This window comes from Sphaerodactylus townsendi, linkage group LG06, assembly GCF_021028975.2.
Source record: "Sphaerodactylus townsendi isolate TG3544 linkage group LG06, MPM_Stown_v2.3, whole genome shotgun sequence".
In the NCBI taxonomy this organism is placed as follows: domain Eukaryota; kingdom Metazoa; phylum Chordata; class Lepidosauria; order Squamata; family Sphaerodactylidae; genus Sphaerodactylus; species Sphaerodactylus townsendi.
In genome coordinates, this window is record NC_059430.1 from 29,288,683 (window position 1) to 29,314,293 (window position 25,611).

Genomic DNA, 25,611 nt, shown 5'->3' on the forward strand with positions numbered 1-25,611 from the left:
CAGATTAATTGTTGCCAAAAAAATTTAACCTTTGAACAATAAACATTTTCTTGAAATTGCATTGTATCTAGGAATTATTATCTATTCTAGTGCAATAGGTTGTCTTGCATTAAAAGGTTCATTCTGTGTGAAGAAAACATCTTGGTGTGTTTTTTTTTAGTGCTTCTTAAAACGTCCGAATTTTTACTGGAAAAATGGGTAAAATAAACTTCATCCCCCTCCTGCTTTACTTTCTAGGCCTCTACATCTCTATGGTAGATGACTGAGGAAACGTGTCCCAAGGTCACCCATTTAGTCTCATGAACCTGGGTCTTTGCAGAATGAATTTTCAAATATCAGAAGGAATCTGCAGCGATGAGGTTTTGCATTGTAGACCTATTCTGGACAGTCCATGATTTTTTTTTTACCAGCCTGCAGAACCTTGAAAGAACAGTCACTTGAGAACTTCTCAAAAGTGGATATGGTCCAACCCCCCCGCCCCCCGCCCCAGCCCCCTTTAAGCAGAGTGTAATGGAGGGTTTCGTATCCATGGGCAAGCACCAAGAAAAAGCTCATATTACAATTTATGGATTCTTTCTTAAGGACAAAAAAATCTATGTGTAGAGTATAAAGAACTTCAAATGCTTCCAAAATAGAAGGGTTATAATGAATTTCTGGTTCTTTATAAAAAAAATCTAATACAATACAGGATAGTTAAAATGTCAGCCACAAAGCCTAATCCATAAAAGATGGCAAAAAGCCCTCCAATGCCCTGCACTGTTTTCTCCGATGTTGCTATATCATGAGGTTCTTTTAACATTTAGGTGAGGAGTAGGACAAAAATAACAGCCCACATATGCTTTCTTTCTGCCCATTGCAAGATTGAAGAATTTAGGAAGGCAGGTTTCTTAGCTAATATCCTTCCTTACTCATGAACTGTGGGTATCAGAGTGTGTGTGTGTGTGTGTGTGTGTGTGTGTGTGTGTGTGTGTGTGTGTGTGTGTGTGTGTGTGTGTGTGTGTGTGTGTGTGTGTAATCTTTCAAGTTCTCTTTTGTGGTTTAATTGAAAGTCCTACTTTGATGTCCCAGTTAGTCATCTTGGAAACATGCTGTGTTTTTGGCACATTTTCTTGGAGGGCTGGTTTGCGTTGGCCCCTCCAGGTCATTTGCAGGTTGGGACAGCGGAAAGATCCTGCATATTGTATTTGTAAGATACATAAATTGCATTTTCCCCAAGTTGCAGTTGCAATATTTTTGTGGCATAATGTAATGCTTTCCCCATCTATTAAGTACTGTGTAAAGGGGTTGTGTAGGTTCTCCAGCCCCACATGCTGGGCGGGCTTCTGGAAAATATTTTTTTAATACTATTGATTGATTGCTTAGAGTAGACTGTAGGGACTGTCCCTAAATAGACCCACAGAGAAATAGTCCTATTCTATTCCGAATAGTTATCTTAGTGCAATGGCAAAGTTTCTTGCTTGATTGTCCCCCTACCCTGTTTTCATTAAAATCATTTTACTTGCCTGGTGGCTGTTTCCCTGCAGACTTTGATTCCCACTTTGTAGATCAATTGAGTTTCTGAATGGTTATTGACTTAACTTGGGAAAACTGGACAATAGAACTATATGAAACACCATTAACTCCCTTATCAAGTACAGAGTGGTTGCCATCCCCTATCCCTCCCCAGCTTAGTTTCTTGATTAGCATGTTGCATTAAGACTGGAGAGACCCGGGTTCAAATTGACACTCACTGGGAGATTTTGGCCAGCCATTTATCTCTCAGCCTGACCTACCTAACCGGGTTATTGAGACGATAAAATTGAAAGGGGGTGGTGGGCAGAAATATAGGCACTGCCCAGAACTACACGGAAGAAGGGTGGAATAAAATTAAAATTCTGGGATGCTAATATTCCCCCCCCCCCGCCCCCGGGTACCTATGTAAGTGTTACTTGACATTCTTACAGTATTCTTTTTGAAAGTTCAGATTTACTTTGTCCATACACTCGCCTTGTGAAGTCAACCAGTAGAATGTATGCAAGAGGCCTGCACAGCTCTTTTCAGAAACTCTCATGCTGTTGTAATGTTTTGGTTAATTTTGATACAAGGCTCTGAAGTGACTTTTGGTTTTGGATTATATGTTGGCTCAACATATTTTTTGCCTGGTTTAGAAATATGTGAATTTAGCTGATTCTTGTAACTGGAGGAAGATGACTTGGGAAGAAATTGAGTCTATGGACTTTTTCTCCCCTCCAGTGGGACATATTTCCCATTCTGGTTTTTGCTGTTTATCTAGTGTATCATTGAAAACTAATCTCCAGAGTTGTTAGGTTTTTCTTCTGCTGTTAGCCTTTTAAGGGACCAGACTGGACTGTGTATTTGCAATTAGAGACTGCCTTTGTCTCCTTTTTCCCAGTCTTGTTACTTGATACTGGCCCCTCATCCCCCCCACCTTCTTTTCCTATTCAAACCCACCTGTCCTTATATACTAAATGTAGACAAGGGCATGTACCGTATGTCACCATCTGCAGAGTTTGCAGACTGAGGATTTTCATTCTCCCTCCTGCAACACACACAGACCCCTGAAATTTTGTCCTTGGGGGGCTCAGGGACAGTATAGAAGGAAAAGGGGGGGCAGCTGCTGTGTAATGGGGAAATCGGTGGAAATCGCTGGCTCCTTCTCCACAAATCAAAGGGCTGTTTCCTCTGAGAAATTGTTTGGTTGGGTATGTGTTGAGGGACCTTAAGATGGGGTGTGTGAAACCTCTCTCTTCATCTAGCCTTCACCGCCCTGAGCCCTTAGGGGAGGGCGGTATACAAAACTAACAAATAAATAACAAAGAGTTCCGTGGAGCTTGAAAGCTTGTACACTGCTTTGTTTGGGGTAACATGGATTTTGGTTTGCTCAGGTTTGCTGTTCACGCCTGCCTGTTCCAGGATCTTTATTGTGTTACCTAAATGATGAGGTGCTTCATGTGGAGAAAGCAAGGGGGACGGTTTTGAACTGGCCTGGAAGTGATACTGGCCTTTCTCACAAGATTATTGTAACAAATCCCCACTGTGCCATGAAACTTGCTGGGTGACTTTGGACAAGTCACTTTTTAGCCTGACCTACCTTAAAGGGTTGTTGTGATGATAAAATGGCGGAGGAGAGAACAATATGCACATACACCCCCCCACTGAGCTCCTTTGAAGAAAGGTGGGATAAACAAATGCACTGAAATAATAGAATAAACACAATTCTTACATTTTTTCTCTCTCATTATCTAGGTGGAATTTTATATTCACGTCATTCTCTTCATAAGCAATCAGATTAATTACCTCCGTACAGGAATTGTAATTTGTGTACCCCTTTAAGTGACCTGTCTTTAGCCACCACTGAGTATGTTCCCAGACTATGTTTGGTGGGCACAGAGATTCAGCAAAGTTGGTTTATTGCAAAGGTCTGGGTCTGATCAGTTCCTCCAAGGAAGCCCTCCTTAGGAACTTTACATATACTGTCTATGTTCCATCATGAATGACCGGCAGAACATAAATGTAACAAGCCCAACTTTGCCAACTGGCCACAGAAATGCATTTTCATCCATAGAGATTGGAGAAGGCTAGAATTGCCAGTCATTTTCCCTTATAACGTCCATTAAAGAAAAAAAACATTCTGCCCCCAAATCTACGTTGTATGTCTTCATGCTGGTTGCCTGGCCGTTCTACTGGGAAAGGGATGCATTTTTTGTAGCAGCAGTACCAAACCTTGTTGAGTCCTTGGATGCTAGTGGGACTTAGAGAACAGGGAGTGGATACCACCATAAAATGACGGCTGGGGAGGGGGGATACAGCCAACCCTTAAAATGGGTTTCTGGAGTGGGACCATCACCGAATGTTGACCTGTTCCAAGCCAAACATCATCCTCTGATGAAGGCAGCCGTTTTTAAATGGGGGTTCCCATCAGACAAAGAATCTATGCCCCCTGGGCTCTTCTGAAAAACCACCTGCTTTCCTGAAGAGGAAAGGCAGGATAGACTTTTTGGGATGCTTTTGTGAAAAGCATACAAGTCTTCAGGTGTCATCGTGCCTGGGGTCACTGGCCTGTGATCTCCTGAGTGCAGGTTTTGGATGACAACCCTTCTTTAGGAATAATTATATTTTGTCGAAGGCTTTCACGGCCGGAATCACTTGGGTGCTGTGTGGTTTCCGGGCTGTATGGCCGTGTTCTAGCAGCATTCTCTCCTGACGTTTCGCCTGCATCTGTGGCTGGCATCTTCAGAGGATCCTCTGAAGATGCCAGCCACAGATGCAGGCGAAACGTCAGGAGAGAATGCTGCTAGAACACGGCCATACAGCCCAGAAACCACACAGCACCCAATTATATTTTCTTCAAAAGCACTTAGACTAGCTCTGTGAAGTACTTGGGGGTGGGGGGGCATGGGAAAGGCCTGGCTGAACATTATCCGCTTTGGGAGTTTTCTTCACAGCTTGTGTGTGTGTGAGGGGGCAGGGCGAGAGCACATCCTTGACGAGGATAATAGCCAAAAAAATGAGTCCAGTCTCACCCTCCTAAGTCAACATCAAAGCAAACAGACCTCGGAGCCTGGGAAGCGGCTGGATTGACAACACGCTTACCTCATCCCCACCCCACCTCTTCCTCCATGGCATTTGCTATATGGTTGGCTTTGGCAAGGTAGTGCCTCTCTCAAGGAGGCAGCCCATCTGTTAAAAGCCGTTAGCCAAAATCGCCCACTGTTGCCTGGCAAGCTGCCTCGCCACCTTGCTCTGTGAGCATGAAATGGGTGACGTGGCAAGAGAGTCAGCCGGGTGAAGAGATAAGGATCAGTCAGGCCAAAGCGACTGCAAACAAAGGAGTGACTTCATGCAGGCCTGGAGTGCCAAAAGGGTGGATGGGAGAAAAGGGGGGAGATAATGAAGGGGGTGGCATCTTGGCCCTTTCCAGGAATAGCTGCTGAGACGGATATCATTCAGAACCTGATAGACTTTGACTAGACTTCATTTGTTCTGAATTTGTAGCGTACCAATCCTTAAGGACCTGAGATTATACAGTTATGCTTACATTCACACAGTAAGTTAAAAATTACATTTCTCACACTTCAGCATCCAGGGTTCCTAGCAGAGATTCTTTAGGATGCAGAACTTGTGTTTCATTACTATGCTTAATTGAAGCTAGCATTTGATACGAGAGTGATTGTAAACTCGAACCCACAGGTTTCAAAGCTGCGGTGGAGTGACTCTTCTACGTTGAGCCTTTTGGTGTCCCCCTCCTGTTCACTTTGGCCCACTCCGCACAAGCCAATACACACAGGTTTAGAATGGAAAAAAAACCGGGGGGGGGGGGGGCTTCGCATAGATCCAGCTCCTAAAAAGAGTCTGTCCTGTGTTGTTCCTCCCAAAGCAGAATAATTTTTTGAGAATCGCGCTACTCACAAGTCTTTTCAAAAATCCCAGGTTGCAGCTTCTCGCAAGCAAACAGCTGGGCAGGAGAAACTTTATTTGCCTCCGTTTTCCCCTCTAAAAAAATTTGTGACTTACATCTTTGTAGCCATACAGGTGCAGATGGCCGCATAGTGAGACTTCAGCATGGCTGTAGGGGTTCATTTGTGCATGCCTGCGCAGCTACATGGTGGGAAGTAAATTTTGAAAATACGCGTTTCTGTGCGAAGGAGCAACAACAACCCCCATTGTTTCCGTGGGCTCTAATTGCTGCCTGCACAGATGCATTCAAACGTGAAAATAGGAAAACAGGTTACTTTATCCCGACTGCAACCTGCTATACATTTGGTGTGCAGAAGGGGCTTTTATTTTACTTAAAACAGACTATTTCAGAGCCTCAGGGAAATTGATGGTGCCATCCAGAGCAAACAACCCCCCCCCCCCACACACACACACACTGGTGTTTCTTTCTGGAAGCCTGAGAGCCATACCCATCATTGATGTTGAAATGTGTTTTATCCCTTGTATGCTTCTCCTATACTTCTGACAGCTCTTTGAAACGGACAGTTGTAATCTTAAATTCTGCAAGTCCCTTCCTGTTTTATGAAGGAGGAAACTACTAAAAAGAAAAAGGAAGAAAAGGGAAAATAACTCGTTGTCTGTCTGCTTACTGGGGCATGGACCATGTTTGCTAATATCTGAAAGTGTGCAGCCTGAAACACCTAGAGATGTGTTACACAGTTCTGTTTTAAAACTTCAGTTGTCCATTTGGATGTTCATTCCTCACTTTTTTTGCCTAAAGGGAACCCAAAGCTGATTACCACATTGTTTCTTTGAATTTTGAGGCACTAAGCCTGCAAAACCCAGTTTTAGGAGGTAACAGATGGGGCAGGCTTTGCCTGTGTGCCCTGTTTGTGTGTCCTCCAGGAAGAAGATGTACAGACAAGGAGCAACTACTGAAAAGGCCCTGCTCCTGGTTGATATCTGCCTCACCTCTGATGGTAAGGGCACAGAAAACTGGGCTTGTGAGATATTTTCGCTGATGGACTGAACAGTATGAGACAAGTATGGGACAAATGGTTCTCCAAGAGACATCAGTGATTTTAGTTGCATCTCTGCCTACAGGCACAAATGCAACACTGGAAAAACATTCTACTGAAATTTGTATTGACGGCATGGAGATGACTGTGAGCAAACACATACTGTTTTCAAATTAGGGTTGTTCTGAGAGACCCATTAATGAGTAGTGTGCTACAAAAGGATCCGTCAATACAAAGTTGTTTACTTCTCTTCTAATGTACATGGTCTTGCGAATATCAGCCACACACAGCTGGAATAGAGGGAGCAAGCTATTTCCTTCCACCTGTGATTCTGGCTCTCTGTGTGAGTCGGGTTATCTGACTTTGATCAGAAATGTTGCAAGGTTTTGTCTCCTCCTAAAAATCTGTGCTGTGCAAGACAACATAAAATACTTTTTCAAATGAATTCAAGCAAGACAAAAGGGACCTTGAAGGCCAGGAAGCCTGAACAGGTGTTCAGTCAGGTATGCAGATTGCTCTAAGAACTCTCCCTTTCTGCTCTTACCACAAAATATAAAATTGGGAAAGAGGTGAAAAGTAGATAGCGATAATTTCTCGCATTAAAAAAAAATCGACCCTTTCTCCAAAGAGCTTCAGGCTCTTTGAAGGGGGTTCTCCCCCTTCAAGGGGGAGAATAGGGCTCTCCCCCCAGCCCCCGCCATCATTTTACCTTGCAACAGTCCTATGAAGTGAGTTAGGATTTGTAAGAGGCCCAAGGACGCCCGTCCAGGGCCTCTGCTGAGTGGGGGTCCTAATCATTTCTCTTTCCAAAAGTCCAGGCACTCTTGCATATGGGGTGAGCCTGTCATTTAAATTCCTTGTACTTTGCCTGGCAACGTCAGAAGCCTTGCGAAATAATATTCCTGATGGCACAGCTCCTTTTAGGTTCTCAGACTTCTGACAGAGCCAGCCTCCCCAGATCAAACAAATCGGTTTTCTCCACCCCATTGTAAACATCAGAAAAAAGGAAGCCGAGATCACAGACAGACAGGTGGTTAGGGCTCACGCTGATCTGCTTGGCCCCATGCCTACGACTAATGGAAAAGAAAGCAGTAGGCGAAGCCACAAGAGCCCATAAGATGCTTTTAGCCCCCTCCCCCCTTGATAGACTCCTGGAAGCAAGAAGCGGGGAAGTCCATAATACCCCCAGCAAATACAATTAAAGTGGAGGGATGATTGAGACTGAAATATTACTAAAGAGAAGGAGCAGGTGCATAGATTAAATTTGCAGATTATCACAAGAATGTTTCTGAGATTTCTGGTCTTCAACAATAAAGCTCTCTGTTCCACTAGAGTCACAAACCCTTGGTAATTCAAAAGTGATATACTGTCCTAGGTGAAAGCTAACATGATGCAATGGTTAGCAGCTTGCTTATTATTGATTTATTTGCTTTGCTTTATGAGACGCCCTTCCCCATATCTTGGAGAGGGAGGCCCAGCTTCAAATTCTCCTTGGTCTCGGAATGAGGAAACCAGTCCTTAAGTCCCGCCTCCTTCAGCAGTGGTGATGGTTAATTGTGTCCCACAATTTAATGTATCTCATGTTGTTACTGTATTGATAGTGGAATGGCTCCATGATTCAATTATTTCAATGGATTTAGAAGGGTGTTACTCTTTTTTAGACCTTGTTAGTCTGCTACAGTGGTTCTTAGCCTTTTTTCAATTGCGTACCCCTTAGCAACCCATTTCTTAAAAATTGTACTCCCATATTGAAAACTCATTGCTTAAGCTTTTTCGTGTTCCCCCCAAAATTCTGGCATGTACCCCTGGGGGTACACTTACCCCAGGTTGGGAACCACCGGTCTACCAGATGGAAGTAACGAATCTCGGTTTGTGCATAAATCCCAGCTTGCCTTCTCCTTTCTCTCAGGAGGCAGCACAATCACCCCATGTTACTGTCAGTGGCCATGCAGATACAAGCAGATGCTGAATGAACTGTGTGTGAATTTAGACATCACAGTGAAAGATAATCAGTAGAACTGCAGTTAGTGAACCAGCTGCAAATTCTAGTTTGTAATCCCAGTTTGTTGGACCATCCATATTCAGACATCACAAGTAAGCAGGACTGAGCAAAACATAGTTTACAGAGATGTCTACAGGTTTTTCAGATCAACCCAATGGCTGATGTTCTCCAGAATGTGTTTTCTTGTAAAAACATGGCTTGTGATCCCCAGTGTGGTACCCAGAGTCAAGATGGTGCTCATCAGTGTGTTTCCTGATGTCATCTTCCCCTACCTCTAAGCATCTCTTCCGCAAAACAAAGGGCCAATCCTGGCTTCCCTCCATCACACTGGAGCAGGAGGTTCTTCCAGAAAGTCCAGGAGGCTATGTGTTTACAGGCCACTCCCATTTAAAAACAGCTGCCTCCATCATAGCAGGCCACTTCACATCTCCCAACGTTTTATCATTGGCCCCATCCCCAGGGCAGCAATTTTGTAGTCTGCTGTGTTCCACTGCCATAGCAGCCATTTTGGGTGGGGCCTGCTACTTTTTTTTTCAAAATTCCATACATTCAACAAGGTTGGAGACTCTTCCTCTTAAGAGAAAGCTGTCTATCTGAAGTAACCTGCTTTAGAAATATCTGACAAAGTCCTGAGATGCTGACATGAGGGAAGGGCATAAATTGAAGTGGCAGGCAGTTCTTGAGGAAGAGATGCAGAGGTGATTCAGTTTAATTGGGGCTCTCTTGTACAAAATCATAGCAAGGGGAAGGTCTCGTCTGAAACGTGAAAGTGGTGAAATCTCTGAACTTATCATGGGGATCTTCAGAGCTTATTAGACCACTGAAGAAAGATGAAAGGCAGTTCTTGGTCCTGACAGTTAAATATAAATTTATTGATTGGCATTCATACTGCAAATGTTTTCTAAATAAAACATAGCTGAATTGGCAGCAATTTGACAGTGAAGTTATAGATGTCTATTCAATCTGTGTATCCTTTTCCAGTGTACTGTCTTTAGGAAATGCGGATTTAGAAAAACTGAAGTTTATTAATGTACTGTTGAAGGCTTGCATGGCCAGAATCAACCGGGTGTTGTGAGTTTTCTGGGCTGTGTGACCATAATCCGGTAGTTTCTGCTCCTTATGTTTTGCCCGCAACTATGGTGGGCATCTTCAGAGGTATGTCACAGCAAGACGAAGTTTGTTAGCTTGGGAGGTTCATAATCAGGATTGTTCTCCCACTTCCCCTAGGTTCTGTTCAAGACAAAGAATCAGCAAGCATTAACAACAATATCATGACTGACATCAGAATATCCCCAGTATGAAAACTTTTCCTTTCTCCTTCCTGCACTGCAAATGATGCTTGCCGTTCAAATCCCCTCAAAAGTCGTGGCAAACAGGCAGGCCTTGCAGCACTTCCTGAAGATATCCACGGAGGAAGAGCCTCTCAGCTCTTCAGAGAGCCCATTCCACAGAGTTAAAGCCACAAGGGAAAAAGCATGGGCTCCCAAAGTGGTTGCAGTCTTCTTACATTTAGAGCATTTATCCTCCTGTACAGTTTTCTTTTGTGTTTGTGAAGTGCTGTCAAGACTTATGGTGACCCAAGCAAGGGGCTTTCGAGGCCAGTGAGAAGCAGAGGTGGTTTGTGATTGCCTTCCTCTGCAAAGACTTCCCTGGTGGTCTGCCTTCCAAATGTTGGCCCTGCTTTGCTTCCAAGTTCTGATAAAATTGGACTACACAATGCTGACTTCCCTCCCAATTCCCTACACCCTAAGATCAGCCAGAAAGCTTTATGACTGGAGAGATTCAGGTCCGTAAATTCAGGGCAGACCAAAGAATGTACTTCTTTACACATACAGAGATGTGAAAGTCCAGCAAAAAAGGAAGAATTTGTAAAACTTTTCCCTAATTCTTTTCATGTACATTTTCTGGGGAAATTTGGGGATATGGAAGAGGAAAAAAACTCCTATGAAATATTTTTTCTTTTTCACTGCGTTACTTTTTAAAGCAAGGTTTTACTCATTCAAAATGTATAGCATGAATTTTTAAATGTAAAAACTATAGTATTAAATAGTGATGTCCTGAGTGTGCTATAGACATACCAGACATACTTTAATAATATATTTATTGTTTAAATATGATTGAATTTGGCAACCAGTAGTCAGAGGTGGGATTCAGGGGGTTCCGAAGGTTCCGTATAACCTGTTGTTAAAATTTAAAATATCACTTTTTGAATACTTAAAATATTTTTTATTAAGTATTAATATTTTTAATACTTAAAATAGAAAAAGTGATATTGAAAATATTTTAAATACTTTTTAACAGTCATTATTTGAATCCCACCACCATCGGAACCTGTTGTTAAAATGTTTGAATCCCACCACTGATTATGCTATAATATGTTTGACGATAAAGCAGTATTAATATATTGTTAGGATCCATGTATACTGGTGATAATCCCATATATTATTCAACTGATTCCAGATTAAGGCTAGAAAAAACATTTCAGGTTAGTCTTTCAGGTTAGTCATTGTGCGCCTAACCGGGGTTGTGCGCCTAACCAGGATTGTGGCCTACTTGGTCAAAGGAAACATGTAAGGCAATTAACTTCTGCAGGAATCTTTACAAAGCTGCATTTGTTGAGAGGTGTTCTACAGAGCAAGCATGCTCTGCAGAGCACCCCTCAGGCTTGGTTCTTGGGTCCCACTTAGCAGTTTTGGAAGTCTTCTTTTCTTGAGAACTTGCCGCTACTAGTGAACGCTAAGCTAGATTGACCAAGGGCAGATTGACCAAGGGCAGGTCATATAAGTTTGCTTGTTCTAGCCATTCTAGCCAAGGAGGGAGGCTTTAATTCAACAACAAAACCTTTATTAGACATTAAATGGAATCAACATAAAATGGGTATAAAATCAGCTGCATTAACAAAAAAAGATACAGAGCGAACACGAAGTAGAAATTGGTATCACTAAGGTAACGTATGACACATCTTAAACACTTGCAGAAAGAACATTGTCATGGTTTCAGTGTCCTTGTGGTGGCCATAATCCAGCAATTGTACCATCTTTAAATTATAAACATTCTTTTGCTTAGAGTCAAACTCAAGAGCACGAATGGTATATCTTAACGTTGAATATTGAGGGCTGATAAAGAGGATATGTACAAGAGTTTCAGGTGTTTTCGGACAATAGGGACAAACTCTGTCATGAGTTGGAATATTCTGTAATCCATCATAAAACAAAGCGGAGGGGAGTACATTGCATCTGGCCCTTGTTATTATCCACCTGTGAGGGAAACTTTAAAACAGGTGGGTCATGCATGGAGAGATCTCAGGGGAGGTGAGCCAGTTTTCTAGCAGGGCAGTGCATTTGCTGCAAAATTGTGCATAATTCCATGTTGCACTAAATTGACATGTTAATATTTGTAAATTGTGCATGCTGTTTTGGTGGGGGTGTGATGCTTCCTTTGGTATGTGCATTAACACTGTGTTTCTCTCTCTCACTTTCCCCCTCACACTTCCAGGTAACATGGTTGAATGGTGCTTACCACAAGACATTGATCTGGAAGGCGTGGAATTCAAATCTATGGCCAGCGGGTCCCATAAAGTTCAGTCGGACTTCATGTGAGTAAGCCACACATCGGCATCCCATAGTTCTTTTTCATTGCATTGTATTGTCAAGAAAGTGCATGCCAGCCATCACTGGTTACGTACAAGGGGTTTTCATTACTGTAGGCTTGCAGAAAGTCCAATGTTATGATGTGTGTGTGGAGGGATGGTCTGCGTATTTCAAGATAATTTGGCACTGTTATGTGTGCAAAGGGAATTTGCGCTCCTCCATGACCCCTGGTAGCAGGAGCTGGGCTACCCAATAGCAATAAGGTGAGTTGGTGGAAGAAAGTGCTGTCAAATTGCAGACAACTTATAATGGCCCTGTAAGGTTTTCAAGGCAGAAGGCAGACAGGGGTATTCTGCCATTGCCTGCCTTTCAATAGCACCCCTGAACTTCCTTGATGGTCTACTAACCATGGCCAGCTTTGCTTAGCTTCTGAGATCTGATGAGTTGGGCTGGCCTGGGAGATTGGAGAAAGTAGAGAGGTCTGCTGGGATGGAGCTACAGCTGTTCCTTGTTTCTGATTACTCCATTGCTGATGGTGAGAACCAGGCCTCATCTCCTCAGTTGTTACCTGCCTTGCATTTTTGGTTATGCTTGCGGTTGGATGGAATGATGGGGCCTTTTATGTAGGGGGATATGTTTCTCTTCTTATAAAAAGGAACTTTGGAAATTCAGGAAAGGGCCGGTCTACAGAGAAGATTTGTTTAAGGAATACTTTCCCCAGGTGTATTTCTATGATGCCATACCCACCAGTTGTTAGGCGCCAGATTAAGAACATTTTATCTACCCAAGCTTTGAAGGGCTGAGCCAGATCGGTGTCATTGTTCATTACCTCTGTTGTGAACGTTAGGTCTATTTGCTGCCATTTTTGTTTTCCTTAACCTGATAGTATTTTTATTGTTTTTGTGATTTGGGTTTTTATTGAAATTTGGTCATAACACAGATTTTATATTATAGTACTATATTTGTATTATCCTAACACAGTTTTTTAAATATTATATTACTTCAGAGACTGGAAACTTGAAAGGAAGGGCAGAAATATTTAATTTGTTTCTTAACACAACATTTTTAATGCTTTTTTCTAAACATAGGGTAATGCAAATGTATTACTGACTGCCTTTTAATTGTGGGGAAGGGAGTGAGAGGCAGTGTTTCCTGAATGACTCATCCCTTCCCACCTTCGCTGGAGTTACGTGGAAAGGTATCCTCAGCCACAGCAATGGTTCTTGCTGATAAGGGTTCCATTTCCCTCCCCTAGAAATATTAAATAATGGTTTCAAATCTTGACAAAAAAGTAAAGGAAACACATGCCAAAGGAAAATGGTAGCAGCTAACACAGCCCACCTGCTGAAGGCTGATGGCTTAGTTATTGCTGTGGCACCTGCTGTCTTTGTGTGGGTTTTTCTGCCCCTGTCTTGCTATATTTATATGTATGTGCCTTTTTTCCTTTGCCTCCTAATCTGTTTATATTTCACATGATTCTTCTTTCCAGTTACTTTCGGAAAGGCCTTTGCTTTGGCTTGGCCTGTTTTGCCAACATGCCGGTCGAAAGCGAGCTAGAAAGAGGTGCCCGCATGAAGTCTGTGGGAATTCTTTCCCCTTCCTACACCCTGTTATACAGATATATGCACTTCCTAGAGAACCAGGTCAGGTACGTTACAGGGAAAGGGGATGCGTTGGTAGGGAGCATGTTTATGTCTATCCTCTAAATGATTACACAGTCATTTCCTATTTGTGGTGGGGAGCCATATTGATTTTTCTCGATGTCCAATGAGATTTGGCCCTTGCCTGCTCTGAGGTAATTTGCAACACATTTCCTAGGAATTGATACTGCCCTGTTGTGTGTTGAATCCAGCTGTTCAGGACATGTGAACCTTTCCACAATCTGTTTTGATGTGAATCTTTATTCTAGCTTATTTTTTTTAACTTATATCTCATTCTTCTCCCTGATTGGGGACCCAGAGTGGCTTTTCACAGCATTCCCCCTTTCTCCACTTAATTCTCACCACATTGAGCTGGTAACTTATGCTGAGAAATAGTGCTGCTTCAAGGTTAACTGGTTGGCTTCTGTGATTTGAGGAAAGATTTAGACTGGACATCCCAGGTCCTAGACCAATGCCCCAATCACTACAGCCCACCAGCCATCATGCCAGACTCATATCTCCCTGCAGTTAATAATGGGGGAGGGGAATAACAGCATAGACACGGCTTAATTCCTGCTGTCCACATTAAGGTTTCTTAGGTGAGAAGTTGCCCTGTTTCCAAGGTACATTTCTACAGCTCCCATTTGGAAATGCATTTGGCTTTCAGCTAAGGGGCACAAAGTAGCTTTAAAAAATCTCAGTTCCTAGACCTCACCTCTCAGCTGCAATTCTCCAAATGAAAAAATTGGTACTAGTGACTAGTCAAGGATAACAATATGTGCTCAAGCAGAACAGTAAGCACAAAAACAGATGCTCCTTTGTCATATTCTTGACAGGGGTCTTAGGATGAGATTGTCTTGTATCCTGGACTTCTTACCGAGCATCTACTATCAAAAATTAGTGATGAAGATCCTTTGCAAAACATTGCATAGGATGACACCCAACCATACCTGTATCTGTGTGCTCTCTGGCGGATTCCGCATGGGCCAAAAACAGCGGTGTAGAAATGGTGTAAAATGGTTTAAAACGGTGTAAAAGGATTTACACCATTTTCATACCGCTGTTTTTGACCCATGCGGAATCCGCCTCTGTCTCACTGTATCTGTAGTAGAGGATAGGATAGGAACCATATGACTAATAGAGAAGATAGAGGCAGGGCTGAAAGGAATGCCCCTTGGCCCAGAGAGGGAGAAGCAGTTGCTGATCTTGCAGGCTGAGAAATGTCAACCCCCTACAAGTGTCGTATTTACTGCATTTGCTGCTCTTGCAGGCTGAGAAATGTCAGCCCCTTTGCCAACTGGAAGACCATTACATGGGTATGTTGGTAATGTGGCTTCTCTTTGTCTGTCTTTCAGACACCAGCTGGAAATGCCCGGACACTACTCTCACCTGGAAGCGTTTTATGATGACAAGAAAGGGGTTCTCCCTGCCGGCAAGGGCACCCCTTGTTCTCAGCAACCCGTTCACTGGCTGCCTTCCATTCACAGATACATGTACCCTGAGATGAAGGTGAGAAATATGTAGAAGGGAAGGGAGGGTTATTAGACTTTGCTTGGACTGCACAGTGCATCAGTGTTCCGCATGTTGGCCTAATTCCTGAAATTTAACTGTGGCCTAATTCCTGAAACTTCTTGCAACCTGATAGTAGCTCCTTGTAGATTGTTGTCATGTATGGCCAGAAGCAAAGCAAATGTCATTCAGAAAAATATATTCCTGTATTTAATTTGTTATGTTTGTAAATTGGCATTTCCCCAAGAGGATCGGTGCAATCCAAGTGCTGTCTAGGCTTGTCTAACTTCCGAGATGAAATTCTATCTGGTGCTTTTAGACAACGCACTAAAAGAAACCAGGTGTGTGTGGGCTACACAGCCTATGCTTGTCCTTTATCGGTTTCTGCCAGCAGTGTGGATCAATGGGAGGTTAGGGCAGCCTGAAGCATCCTGTATGACTGGCATTGTAGGGAATGAAAGCATGTCTTCTGCACTATGGATTTATTGTCAGGCGAATTCTGGGACACACATCAAGGAACATTTTGTAAGCAACCTGACCTTCCCACCCAGATAGCCAACATAGATTGCATATCGCCAAGCAAATGTGTTTAATTATAAAGTAAACGTAAGTAGGTAAATAATAAGGTGCATATAATTGATAAAACGTAATATGTTCCTCTTCTATAGTGCACAGTTCATGCAAATTTTAGATTCTTTATGAGGTAAACTTCCGCCATTAGTACAAAGAGGTCCAAAGAGGTCATGAATTTCTTGGTCCTTCTTGAATTCCAGAACTCCCTCTCATAAAATAATAAAACTGTGAAAGATGGCAATCATGTATACACACTGCAAAATAAAATGTCAATAATCTTCTGTTTACTTCCTGCTTACATGTATCAAAATTTTTCAAGGTGTGTCAAGCAACTCACAAACTTCTCTTTGTCAGCAATTTCCCTCAGACAAACTTCCCTCATAAGACAGAACCTATTGAACACATTCAGCTCTAGTGCACTGTCCCTTCCCTTCTTGGAGGTGCTGTTTTGGCACCGTGATTATAGTTCCACCACCCTGAACTTAATCAGTTCCATCTTGTTGCTCTCTGGTCTCAACCTGGCCCAGGGCATTCTCAGCCCTGGTCCCAACTTGATGGACCATTCTGTCAGAAGAGACCCAGACCCTTTGGGACTTCATGCAATTCTGCAGGAGCTGTTCCACCAGGCCTATGGGTGAGGCATCAGTGGTTCACCATCCAATGGCCTCCTTCTCTCCCAATCCTCTTATCCTCATTTTTTGTCTAGGATGATTGGAAACATATTGTTGTTTAACCTATGAGAGTTTTTAACCACCATCTGGATGTGTTTTATAGATAGATGTAGATCATTGGATATGTTGTGTCGAATTTTATTGTATTTATTATGTGTTGGAAGCTGCCTTGGACCTGCCAGGGAAAAGGCGGCCTACAAATAGAAATAAACAATTTCCACATTCCTTCCTCCTCCCCCCTTTGGATGCAGATCACACATCCTGCAGGCTGCATGTCCCAGTTCATCAAGTTCTTCGGCGAGCAGATTCTCACTCTCTGGAAGTTCGCCCTTCTCCGCAAGCGTATATTGATATTTTCACCTCCTCCTGTGGGTGTGGTCTGTTATAGAGGTATGGAAGGGCATTGGGGGCGGGGGGACAGGAAGGATTCCATGGAAGAGGGGGGCAGGGAAAAAAGAAGGATTATAAAATTATGAGTGACATGTGCAATTGGAAAGAGACTTTCCTTCCTCTTTCAAAATACAACTTGGAAGTTATGTAAAGAAATTTATATGTCATTGTTGCCTAGTGATTCCCCGACCGTATCCAAGTCACTTAGAATGCATTTTTTCTGCTCCTCTGTGGTCCTTTTGAAGTTATTCAAAGTGTCATAAAAGCCTGCCCGCGAATTCCACTCACACAGGAAAAGAGAATTATTTTCAGGTGCTGTAAAAGATAGAGCTATTCCTCACAATGTTATATACCACAAACTGATTGACCCGATCACACACACGCCATAACTTTTGGATGACTCATTCATGATCAATGGTATCATTTTCAACAATTTAATTTGTTGATTAAATATGATTATTTCTGCAATATGGGAAATATATTAAAACAATTTTGAAGAGAAAAAAATGTGTACTTAAATTATTCAGATACGTCTTTCAGCTGCCATTGTGTTAGGAGAGGCATTCCTTTATTTTTCAGAGAGCTGGGAATGCCTCTTCTAAAATGGTGGGGTCCACCCAATGTTTTTGTTTTTGAATCTGTTTCCCAACTATTTGGCAGAAAGGCCTTCCAAATTAGTTCAGGTCCTTGCAGGCCTGCTCAGTTCTGGCATCCAGGGCTCCCAGGTAAGCTGACAGGAGAAAGTGAAGGTGAGAAAGGCCCACCTGTGCCTTCCCACTGTCAGTTCAGATGACCTAACCCACAATAAATCCTCTGTGGAATAAAAAGCAGGATATAATCGCCATCTAATTCATTTACGTCATTTGTAGTCTTGCCTTGTGTTGCTGAGACGCAAGGTAGATTGCAAATCTTTTTTTAAAAAAAACTGTGATGGAAACAGGATAATGCATGCAATAACAAGGCAATGAAAAACCACCTACTTTTCCATTATTAACACTACAGTCCTATTCACATTTACAAAAATGCTGAACAATTCCATTTTACACGTTCCATGGAATGACAGCAGTGTAGCCCGAGGGTAAACCATTTCACCGATGTGCTCACTTTATTATGCAGCGTTACTTCCTGAACAGAGCTTGGGTTGTGGAGTAAAATGCCGTTTTTTCTCTGAGGCCTTTGACTCAGCCATAAGAATCCCTAAGTTGGTCATCCCTGTTTTAAGGTAAACAAGGGAAGTGATTGTGGTGGGTTTTCCGGGCTGTGTGGCCGTGGTCTGGTGGATCTTGTTCCTAACGTTTCGCCTGTGGCTGGCATCTTCAGAGGTGTATCACAGAGAGAAGTCTGTTTACACACTTCTCTCTGTGATACACCTCTGAAGATGCCAGCCACAGATGCAGGCGAAATGTTAGGAACAAGATCCACCAGACCACGGCCACACAGCCTGAAAAACCCACCACAACCAGTTGAATCCGGCCGTGAAAGCCTTCGACAATACAAGGGAAGTGATGTTTCTTCAGCAGGCCGTTAAATTAAGGAATGACTAACTGTGAATGCAACAATGAATATTATAAGGAACACATTAAAGAAACTTGCTGAGGGTATTTCTTTCAGTGACTAATAGCTATTATAATAACCTCAGGAGGATCTAGACCAGGGGTCCCCAAACTACGGCCCGGGGGCCAAATGTGGCCCCCTGAAGGCATTTATCCGGCCCGCCAGCCGTGGCGGCGATGGCTCCATTCATGTGCAGTGGGGGCTCGAGGGAGAGGAGGAACCGGCCCCAACGGCTGTTGATTGCAGTTACATGATGGCACCCCCAAATCTCCATGAATTTTCTGACCCAGAGTTGGAAACCTTACATGTGGCAACGCCTGCTCCACCCTTCCCTCTCAGCTACTCCATGTGTTGCTCTCAGGCTTTCTGTTCCGCCTCACTCCCATTGGCATCAGCCAGGCTGGCAAATCGATCGCTGGCTGCTAGGGAGGAAAGAACCCAGGAAGATACCTGATCCTGGGTTAGATGGAATGTTTCATTGGGAAAGTTCTGCTTTTTTTTTTTTAACAGGGGAAGGTATTCCACAGCCTCCCCAACAATATTTGGAGCCCACCCTATACTTGACATACTTTGGTCACTGTTCTAAAAATAGACCATGACAGAAAGGCTGAAAGGTGAAATCAAACATTTTACAATCATTTGTGCATAGGAATTTGTTCATAGTTTTTTTTAGTCCGGCCCTCCAACAGTCTGAGGGACAGTGAACTGGCCCCCGGTTTAAAAAGTTTGGGGACCCCTGATCTAGACAATTTCTGTGTTGTCCAAAGTGCTGATTCTTTCTCGAGCACTTGAACAGAATAGACCTCTGAATAAAACTGGCATGTACAATTCTGTGCTACTAACAATACTACTTTCAGAGATACTGCTTAAGTTTTCTGATGGCTGGAAATAAATAGCATTCAAGACACCCAAGATTCCCTGCTTGTCATCTTCCCTAGAGTGTTTAGATATTTTCAAAGATGTAGAGAGGGCCAAGGTGGATCTAGTCCAGGGGTCTGCAACCTGTAACTCTCCAGATGTTCATGGACTACAATTCCCATCAGCCCCTGCCAGCATGGGGGCTGCTGGCAGGGGTGATGGGAACTGTAGTCCATGAACATCTGGAGAGCCACAGGTTGCAGACCCCTGATCTAGTCCAAGCCAATTAACTGATCTGAGGCCCGAGTGACTATTAGAAGACCTCTAGTACTGTGATATGGCCCTCCAGAAGAATTGTTTAGCAGTGCTGTATTTGAAGGGGGTTGTCTGTGGGTGTGGGAGAAAATACCTTCCGTTTTTCAAACAACATAACACAACTTTGACAAATATGCTTTATTGAATTGAGGTTCGGAATACCTCCTAAATTGGTGTATGTACAATTAATGTTTTGCTTTTTTTGTTTAAAAGTCTGTTTCATCCCCTGTGTAGTACTGCAGGCCAACACAAAATATGGCTGGAATTGGAAGGACTGCAGCCCCTGGGGAAAACCTACAGGCCCGTGCAGAGCTTTCTCTGCAGCCTCCCAGCTCTGTTAGTGGTGGGAATTGATTGAGTTGAGCTGTTGCTCTTATCTTTAGTTTCACGGTCACATGATGGGAGCTAGTGCTGATCTTTTTCCCAGCCTGTTGCCTTGAGTCTAACTTCATCTTAAACCCTAGCACAGTGGTTCTCAACCTTCCGAATGCCGCAACCCTTTAATACAGTTCCTCATGTTGTGGTGACCCCCAACCCTAACATTTATCCATTTTACAGATGGAGAACACTGATGCACAGAGTCTTAGGCGACCCCTGTGAAAGGGTCGTTCGACCCACAGGTTGAAAACCACTGCCCTAGAACGAGCTGACAGCACTTAGCAGGCAAAGTGGAAGGCTTCATACCCAGTTTCAGAGGGGTAGCCATGCTGTTGTACAGTAGAACAGCTAGATTTAAGTCCACTCACGCCTCAGGGGCCAACAAGATTTTCAGGATACAAGCTTTCAAGAATCAAAGTTCCCTTCATCAGATACAAGTTGGAATGAAGATTTCTGAGTCATTATATCAGAAGGTGGGAGAAGTGTTGAAAAGAAAAAACTGCAGATACAAAAGTGCAGTGTGTGCAGTCATTAACTTGATTGGAGCAGAAGGGAAATGCTTGGGGGCAGAAAATTAGCATTTGCAATGAGCTCAGAGATCCTACCTTTTGACTGGAATATAAAGACTCAGAAATATCCATCCCAAATTGTATCTGATGAAGGGAGCTTTGAGACCCCAAAGTCTGGTTGGTCTCTGCGATGCTGCTGGATTCAAATCTAGCTGTTCTTCAGGCCCAGGTTTTTAGGGTTACCGAGATTTTCAAGGGAGTGGACAGTGTCTTCATGCACCTTCCTCATATTTTTTTTTGCCCTTGCCTGCAGTTTATTGCTGCTGCTGCCTAGCCAATGTCTCCTTGCCTGGCATTGGTGAAACAGTCCCTGAGTCCAAGCCTTTCTTCTACGTCAACGTGGCGGATATTGAAATGCTGGAGACGGAAGTGTCATATGTGGCCTGTAAGTTGGAAAAGCCTGACATGTGCTTGCTTGTTTGTGCATCCCTGAGATTTCTGTGACACTGCTGATGCAAAGGCTAGAAATTGTCCACTCCTTGCACTAACAAATTGCTGCAATACAGACAAACAGGCACCTCTGTGGCACCTTAAAGGCTTAGACAGTGAGACTACAATTACCCTTACCCAGCAGTAAGGTTCACTGCACTCAGCGTGACTTCTTTTTGAGTAAAAATACACAGCGGCCCCTTCTGCACACGCAAAATAATGTGTTTTCAAACCACTTTCACAACTGTTTGCAAGTGGATTTTGCTATTCCGCACAGCTTCAAAGAGCACTGAAAGCAGTTTGAAAGTGCATTTCGGCATGTGCGGAATGAGCCAGGGTTACCCTGTAAATTTGTTAGTCTTTAATAGGGTCCCCACCCCCACCTTTTGGAGCCCGTGGGCACATTTAGAATTCTAACACATAGTGGTAAGCATAGCCACAAAATGTGTGGATGAGGCCCTCTGCTTTATCTGAGTGAAAGCTTTCAAGGACAAGGCCATCCCAATTCAGGCTGTGGTCCTGTGCCTGCTTACCTGGGAGTAAGCCCCATTGAAATTTCTGAGTCATGCATAGAATTGGCCTACCAATCAGCAGTCTTTCTCCTCTGCTGTAGGTACAACAGAGAAGATATTTGAGGAGAAGCAGGGTCTCTACGATGTCTATGTGGACAACCAGAATGTGAAGACACACCATGAACACCTGCAGCCGCTCCTGAAGATCAACAGCGCAGACAAGGAAAAGTACCGGAGGCTCAATGATCAGAGGTAGCCTTTGATACTGCCCCAGTGTGTCAGTTTATGCAAGCCAGGGGTTGTCAACTTTTTTGAGTCTGTGGGCACGAGTGGAATTCTAACGTGGCAGGAACAAAATGGCTGCATTGCCTATGTAACAGTCCTTATGGATACCTGGATTATGCTATCACTGATATTTAGTGTTTTAAAAGTTATTTATGTATATTCTATTTAATTGTGCTGTGGTGGCAGCAGCTGCCAAAACAACCTTTTAAAAAAAATCTGCACAACCAATGAAGTCTTCAGTAATGAATCAGAATTCTTGCTGGGCAAAAGCCCGACCTGGCTTCATCAGCTTCCTAAAAACACTTGGCAGGCTCCAAAAAATGTGTCATGGGCACCAAGGCACCCATGAGCACCCGGTTGGGAACCCCCAACCTAAGTGTTTGTTTAAGTTGCTTCCAACTCCAAGTCCCTGTATTCTTTCCTTACAAGTAGGACTGTTTGTACCACCTGAACTCATCCTGAACATTTGGCAAAATGGCTCTTTTGGGCAAGAATTCTGTAACTGCAGGTGCCCCCCCCCAAACTCCTGTCTGATGGTGCACATATGGAATGTTGAGATGTAAGTGTAGTAAGTGTGCACACAAAACAAGCCTGAATCAACTCTGGAAAGTATCTGTGGCTATTCCAGAGCATGTAACACCAAAGTGATGGATGTGTGTGTTGTTCTATCAGGCAGATGCTGATGTATTCCCAGGAAGTGGATGGAGACTGCAGCTCTTGTGAAGAGGACCTCTTCATCCTGTGAGTTGTCCATGGGGGATTCTTCAAAGCTTCACTGGCAGGGGGTGGTGGGGAGGAGTGAGACCCTTTCATAGTCTCCTAAAGATGTAAGTGTAGATGTAACCACGTATCAGGAGGCTGGGGGTGCAAAAGGGAAAGCACTAAGAATAGCGCAAGAAGCAAAAGCTCAGCCCAAAATAAATTCCTGAAGGAGAATGTACTGGTTGTATGAATGAATTAGACTTCTGAGAAAGCACCTTTGAGGATATCATTTTGTCTCATCACGAATCTGAATCGATACAGTCTTCCTCCAGATGTGAGATTTCCCTCCCTTGTTTCTTGGAAAGCTACAGAGGGCAGTTTCCTCCTGCAGTGTGGTTTGTTGCATCGTTCCCTTTTTTTGGCAGTTGCAAGCCCAGCTCCAAGACTGCAGGTTATTCTCCCAAGTAAAAGGACAGGTTGTGAATGCCCTATCTGTGGCCTTGGCAACAGAGATTCCATCAGGCCTCACGTACTTCCATGTCACGTTCTTCCTGCAGGTTTTTCATGGAACAGAACAACCGAATATTTCAGACACTGATGGAGGTATCGGCCAGCCAGGACAAGACCTTGACAGCTGATCATGCCCGAGGAATGGGCTTGGACCCACAGGGAGACCGTAGCTTCCTCATGGACCTACTGGAAGTCTACGGCATTGATGTCATGCTGGTCATTGATAACCCTTGCTGCACTTAAAGGAGAAGGGAGGACTCATGCAGGGGGTGTCGGGGATGGCCGTAACTACTCGCAGACTGTGGAAAGTGGCCATGTAGCCTTGCTGGAACTTGCCAGGACTCAGACCTTGAAGGACTGCCTTTTATTTAAGAGAACTCTCTACAGAAAGTGTTATTTATCATTTTCGTCCAATTAACTTTTTTTTAATTTTCAGGCGTCCTAACCAAGATGGTGACTTCTCTTTTCCAGGATAGACTGCCCATCTCCCCCCCCCCCCTGCCTTTGAGGCCCCCTTTGTCTTTGAGGTCTGGAAGGCCAGTGGTGTGTTTCATTTCCTTCCAACCTTCCTGCCCTTGAATGGATCCAGCGCTGGTGGGTCTGAGGTCCAAAACAGAACCTGCTGGCTGGGAATGAAGGGGTAGCAGAGCAAAGCACTTTTCTCTCTTGGGGACCAATGTGAACCATTACGCTTCTTTGAGCCTTTGTGTCATGTCTGCAGGTGACACCCCTTCCACACGGGTACAAGTAACTGCTTCGAATTTTACGTCCTATTACTGCAACTGTAATTTATGCATGTTATAACACCTGCACTCTACATGTATGGAGTTTTGACTTGAATTATGGTTGAGCTGCAAGGTTAAGATTCTTCTGTGGCATTCAGATGGCCTTTCTGTCTGTCAATGGGAGCAGGAGGGTTTATGTTCTCGTGTCTGGTACTGCTAAAGCAGAAAGCCTTGAGCAGCCCTCTTCTTTTTTTGGCTGAACAATAAGAAAAAACTTAATAGACCCAACGTACTACTATTACTGATTGGCATATCCTACTTAGAGTTAACCCCTTTTTTGGCCACAGCAAACACCTCACAACTACCATCCTAAAAAGTGAAAAGGACAACTTACTGGTTGCAACCAGCTATATTGACCTTGTCCTTTGCTTGCAAACTGTGCTGTGCAGAATTCCTCTGTGCCATCTGCAGCTATAGAATGGTCCTCTTCTCCACCTTTACCTGTCTGGAGAAGTTTCTGCTTAGATATAGCTCTAGCGTTGATTACCTCAGTTACCATCTTGTATCTCTTCTCTTGCTTTGGCTATGGTTCAGTGGTGGAGTCTTTGCATGCAGAAGATCCCAGATTCAACCTCCATTATCTCCAGTTGACAGTATTGGGTAGTATTCTGTGGTGGACCTCTGTCTGAGACCTTGGAGAGCAGCTGCCAGTCATAGTAGACCGTGCTGACCTTGGTAGATCAATAGTTGGACTCAGTATTAGGCAGCTGCAAGTGGTTCCTTCTGTATGAGGGAATTCATTGTTCTGTTGCAAGGCAAGGAACAGTTCTGAAGTGCATCTCCCCATGAATCTTTTGAAGCTACTTTCTAGCTCAGCAGCGAAAGAGGTGATCATTGGACTGTATCGGAATTATAGTTAGGGACGTTTTTAACTTGTTTCCCTGCAGGTGTTCTGCTGCCCTACAACAAAGGGATTGAGCCTGGCTTAGAAAGGTTCTTGATAACAGTTGAGGCCTTTGCACAATCTCAACAAAGGGATTTTGTTTTGCTTGCAGGAGTTATGGGCTCGTCATATAAGGGAGCCCATTCAAACCTGCACAGTTTTGCCTTGTGCAAAAGAGCACACTAGGTTTGGACCATGCTCTAATTTTGCATTGCAGACAGTTTAGCTGTGACTTATTTTGTGTAGCAGCTTCACTGTCTTCTGCTTGCTGTGGATCTAGCTGCTTGTCTAGATCCTGCTTGCCAGGATCTAGCTGCGTGTCTTAAGTAGTACCACTGAGAGTTCAACCTGTTTCTTCAGCTGACTACTGTGGACAAGGCCTGGGCACCTCCTGTCCTCACTGCCACATTAAATTCAACATCTCTGTTCACACTCTGGGAACAGACAGGCAGGAAGTTGGTCTGGCCACCCTCCTTAAGTCCTGATCCCAATGATGAACCTCCCCCAATGCAGACTTCATCAGAATATTTATGTATGTGTTATGATTTCCTCATATTCTCCTCAGGTCCACATAATCATATGTGCATTATGAGTTTCATGCTAGGAATTCCCAAGTATGTGTGGCCCAATTCAGATCATGACTGTGGCCTGCAAGCTTAAGCCCCTCACTCCAACCTTATGGCACTGGGGAACTGCTAACTCTCGGTGTACCTGTATGCTTATTTTTATTTTTTAAAATTATATCCTGCCCTCTCCAACTAAAGTTGGGCTCAGGGCGGTGTACAAACATATTTAAAAACAATGTTTCTAATGCATGGACATACCTATCATTAAAAGTCACGATGGCAAATAAATTCCAGTCTGTGAGGACCAGCCACCCAGCCCATCTCGGTATACAAAATCATTAAAGGCTGTCCAAGCATGGGCAGAGTCAAGAGAGGGCAACACAGACAATGAGTTGGGGTTGTGTGATCACGCAGACTTGGGAAACACAGGCCCTT

At 43.7% G+C, this 25,611-nt stretch overlaps 1 protein-coding gene across 1 annotated transcript in view; it reads left to right on the top strand.

The window, feature by feature from the left end:
• The window catches only part of DENND11 (DENN domain containing 11), a 30,540-nt gene extending 5,139 nt beyond the window's left edge, over positions 1 to 25,401 (top strand). Inside the window, exons 2-9 of the mRNA XM_048500708.1 lie at positions 11,953 to 12,052; positions 13,537 to 13,695; positions 15,043 to 15,196; positions 16,692 to 16,830; positions 20,758 to 20,889; positions 21,547 to 21,697; positions 22,403 to 22,471; positions 22,990 to 25,401. Coding sequence (XP_048356665.1) covers positions 11,953 to 12,052; positions 13,537 to 13,695; positions 15,043 to 15,196; positions 16,692 to 16,830; positions 20,758 to 20,889; positions 21,547 to 21,697; positions 22,403 to 22,471; positions 22,990 to 23,185 — 1,100 coding nt within the window. The 3' untranslated portion in view covers positions 23,186 to 25,401. The remainder of the gene's footprint in view (positions 1 to 11,952; positions 12,053 to 13,536; positions 13,696 to 15,042; positions 15,197 to 16,691; positions 16,831 to 20,757; positions 20,890 to 21,546; positions 21,698 to 22,402; positions 22,472 to 22,989) is intronic.
• Positions 25,402 to 25,611: the final 210 nt, after the last annotated feature.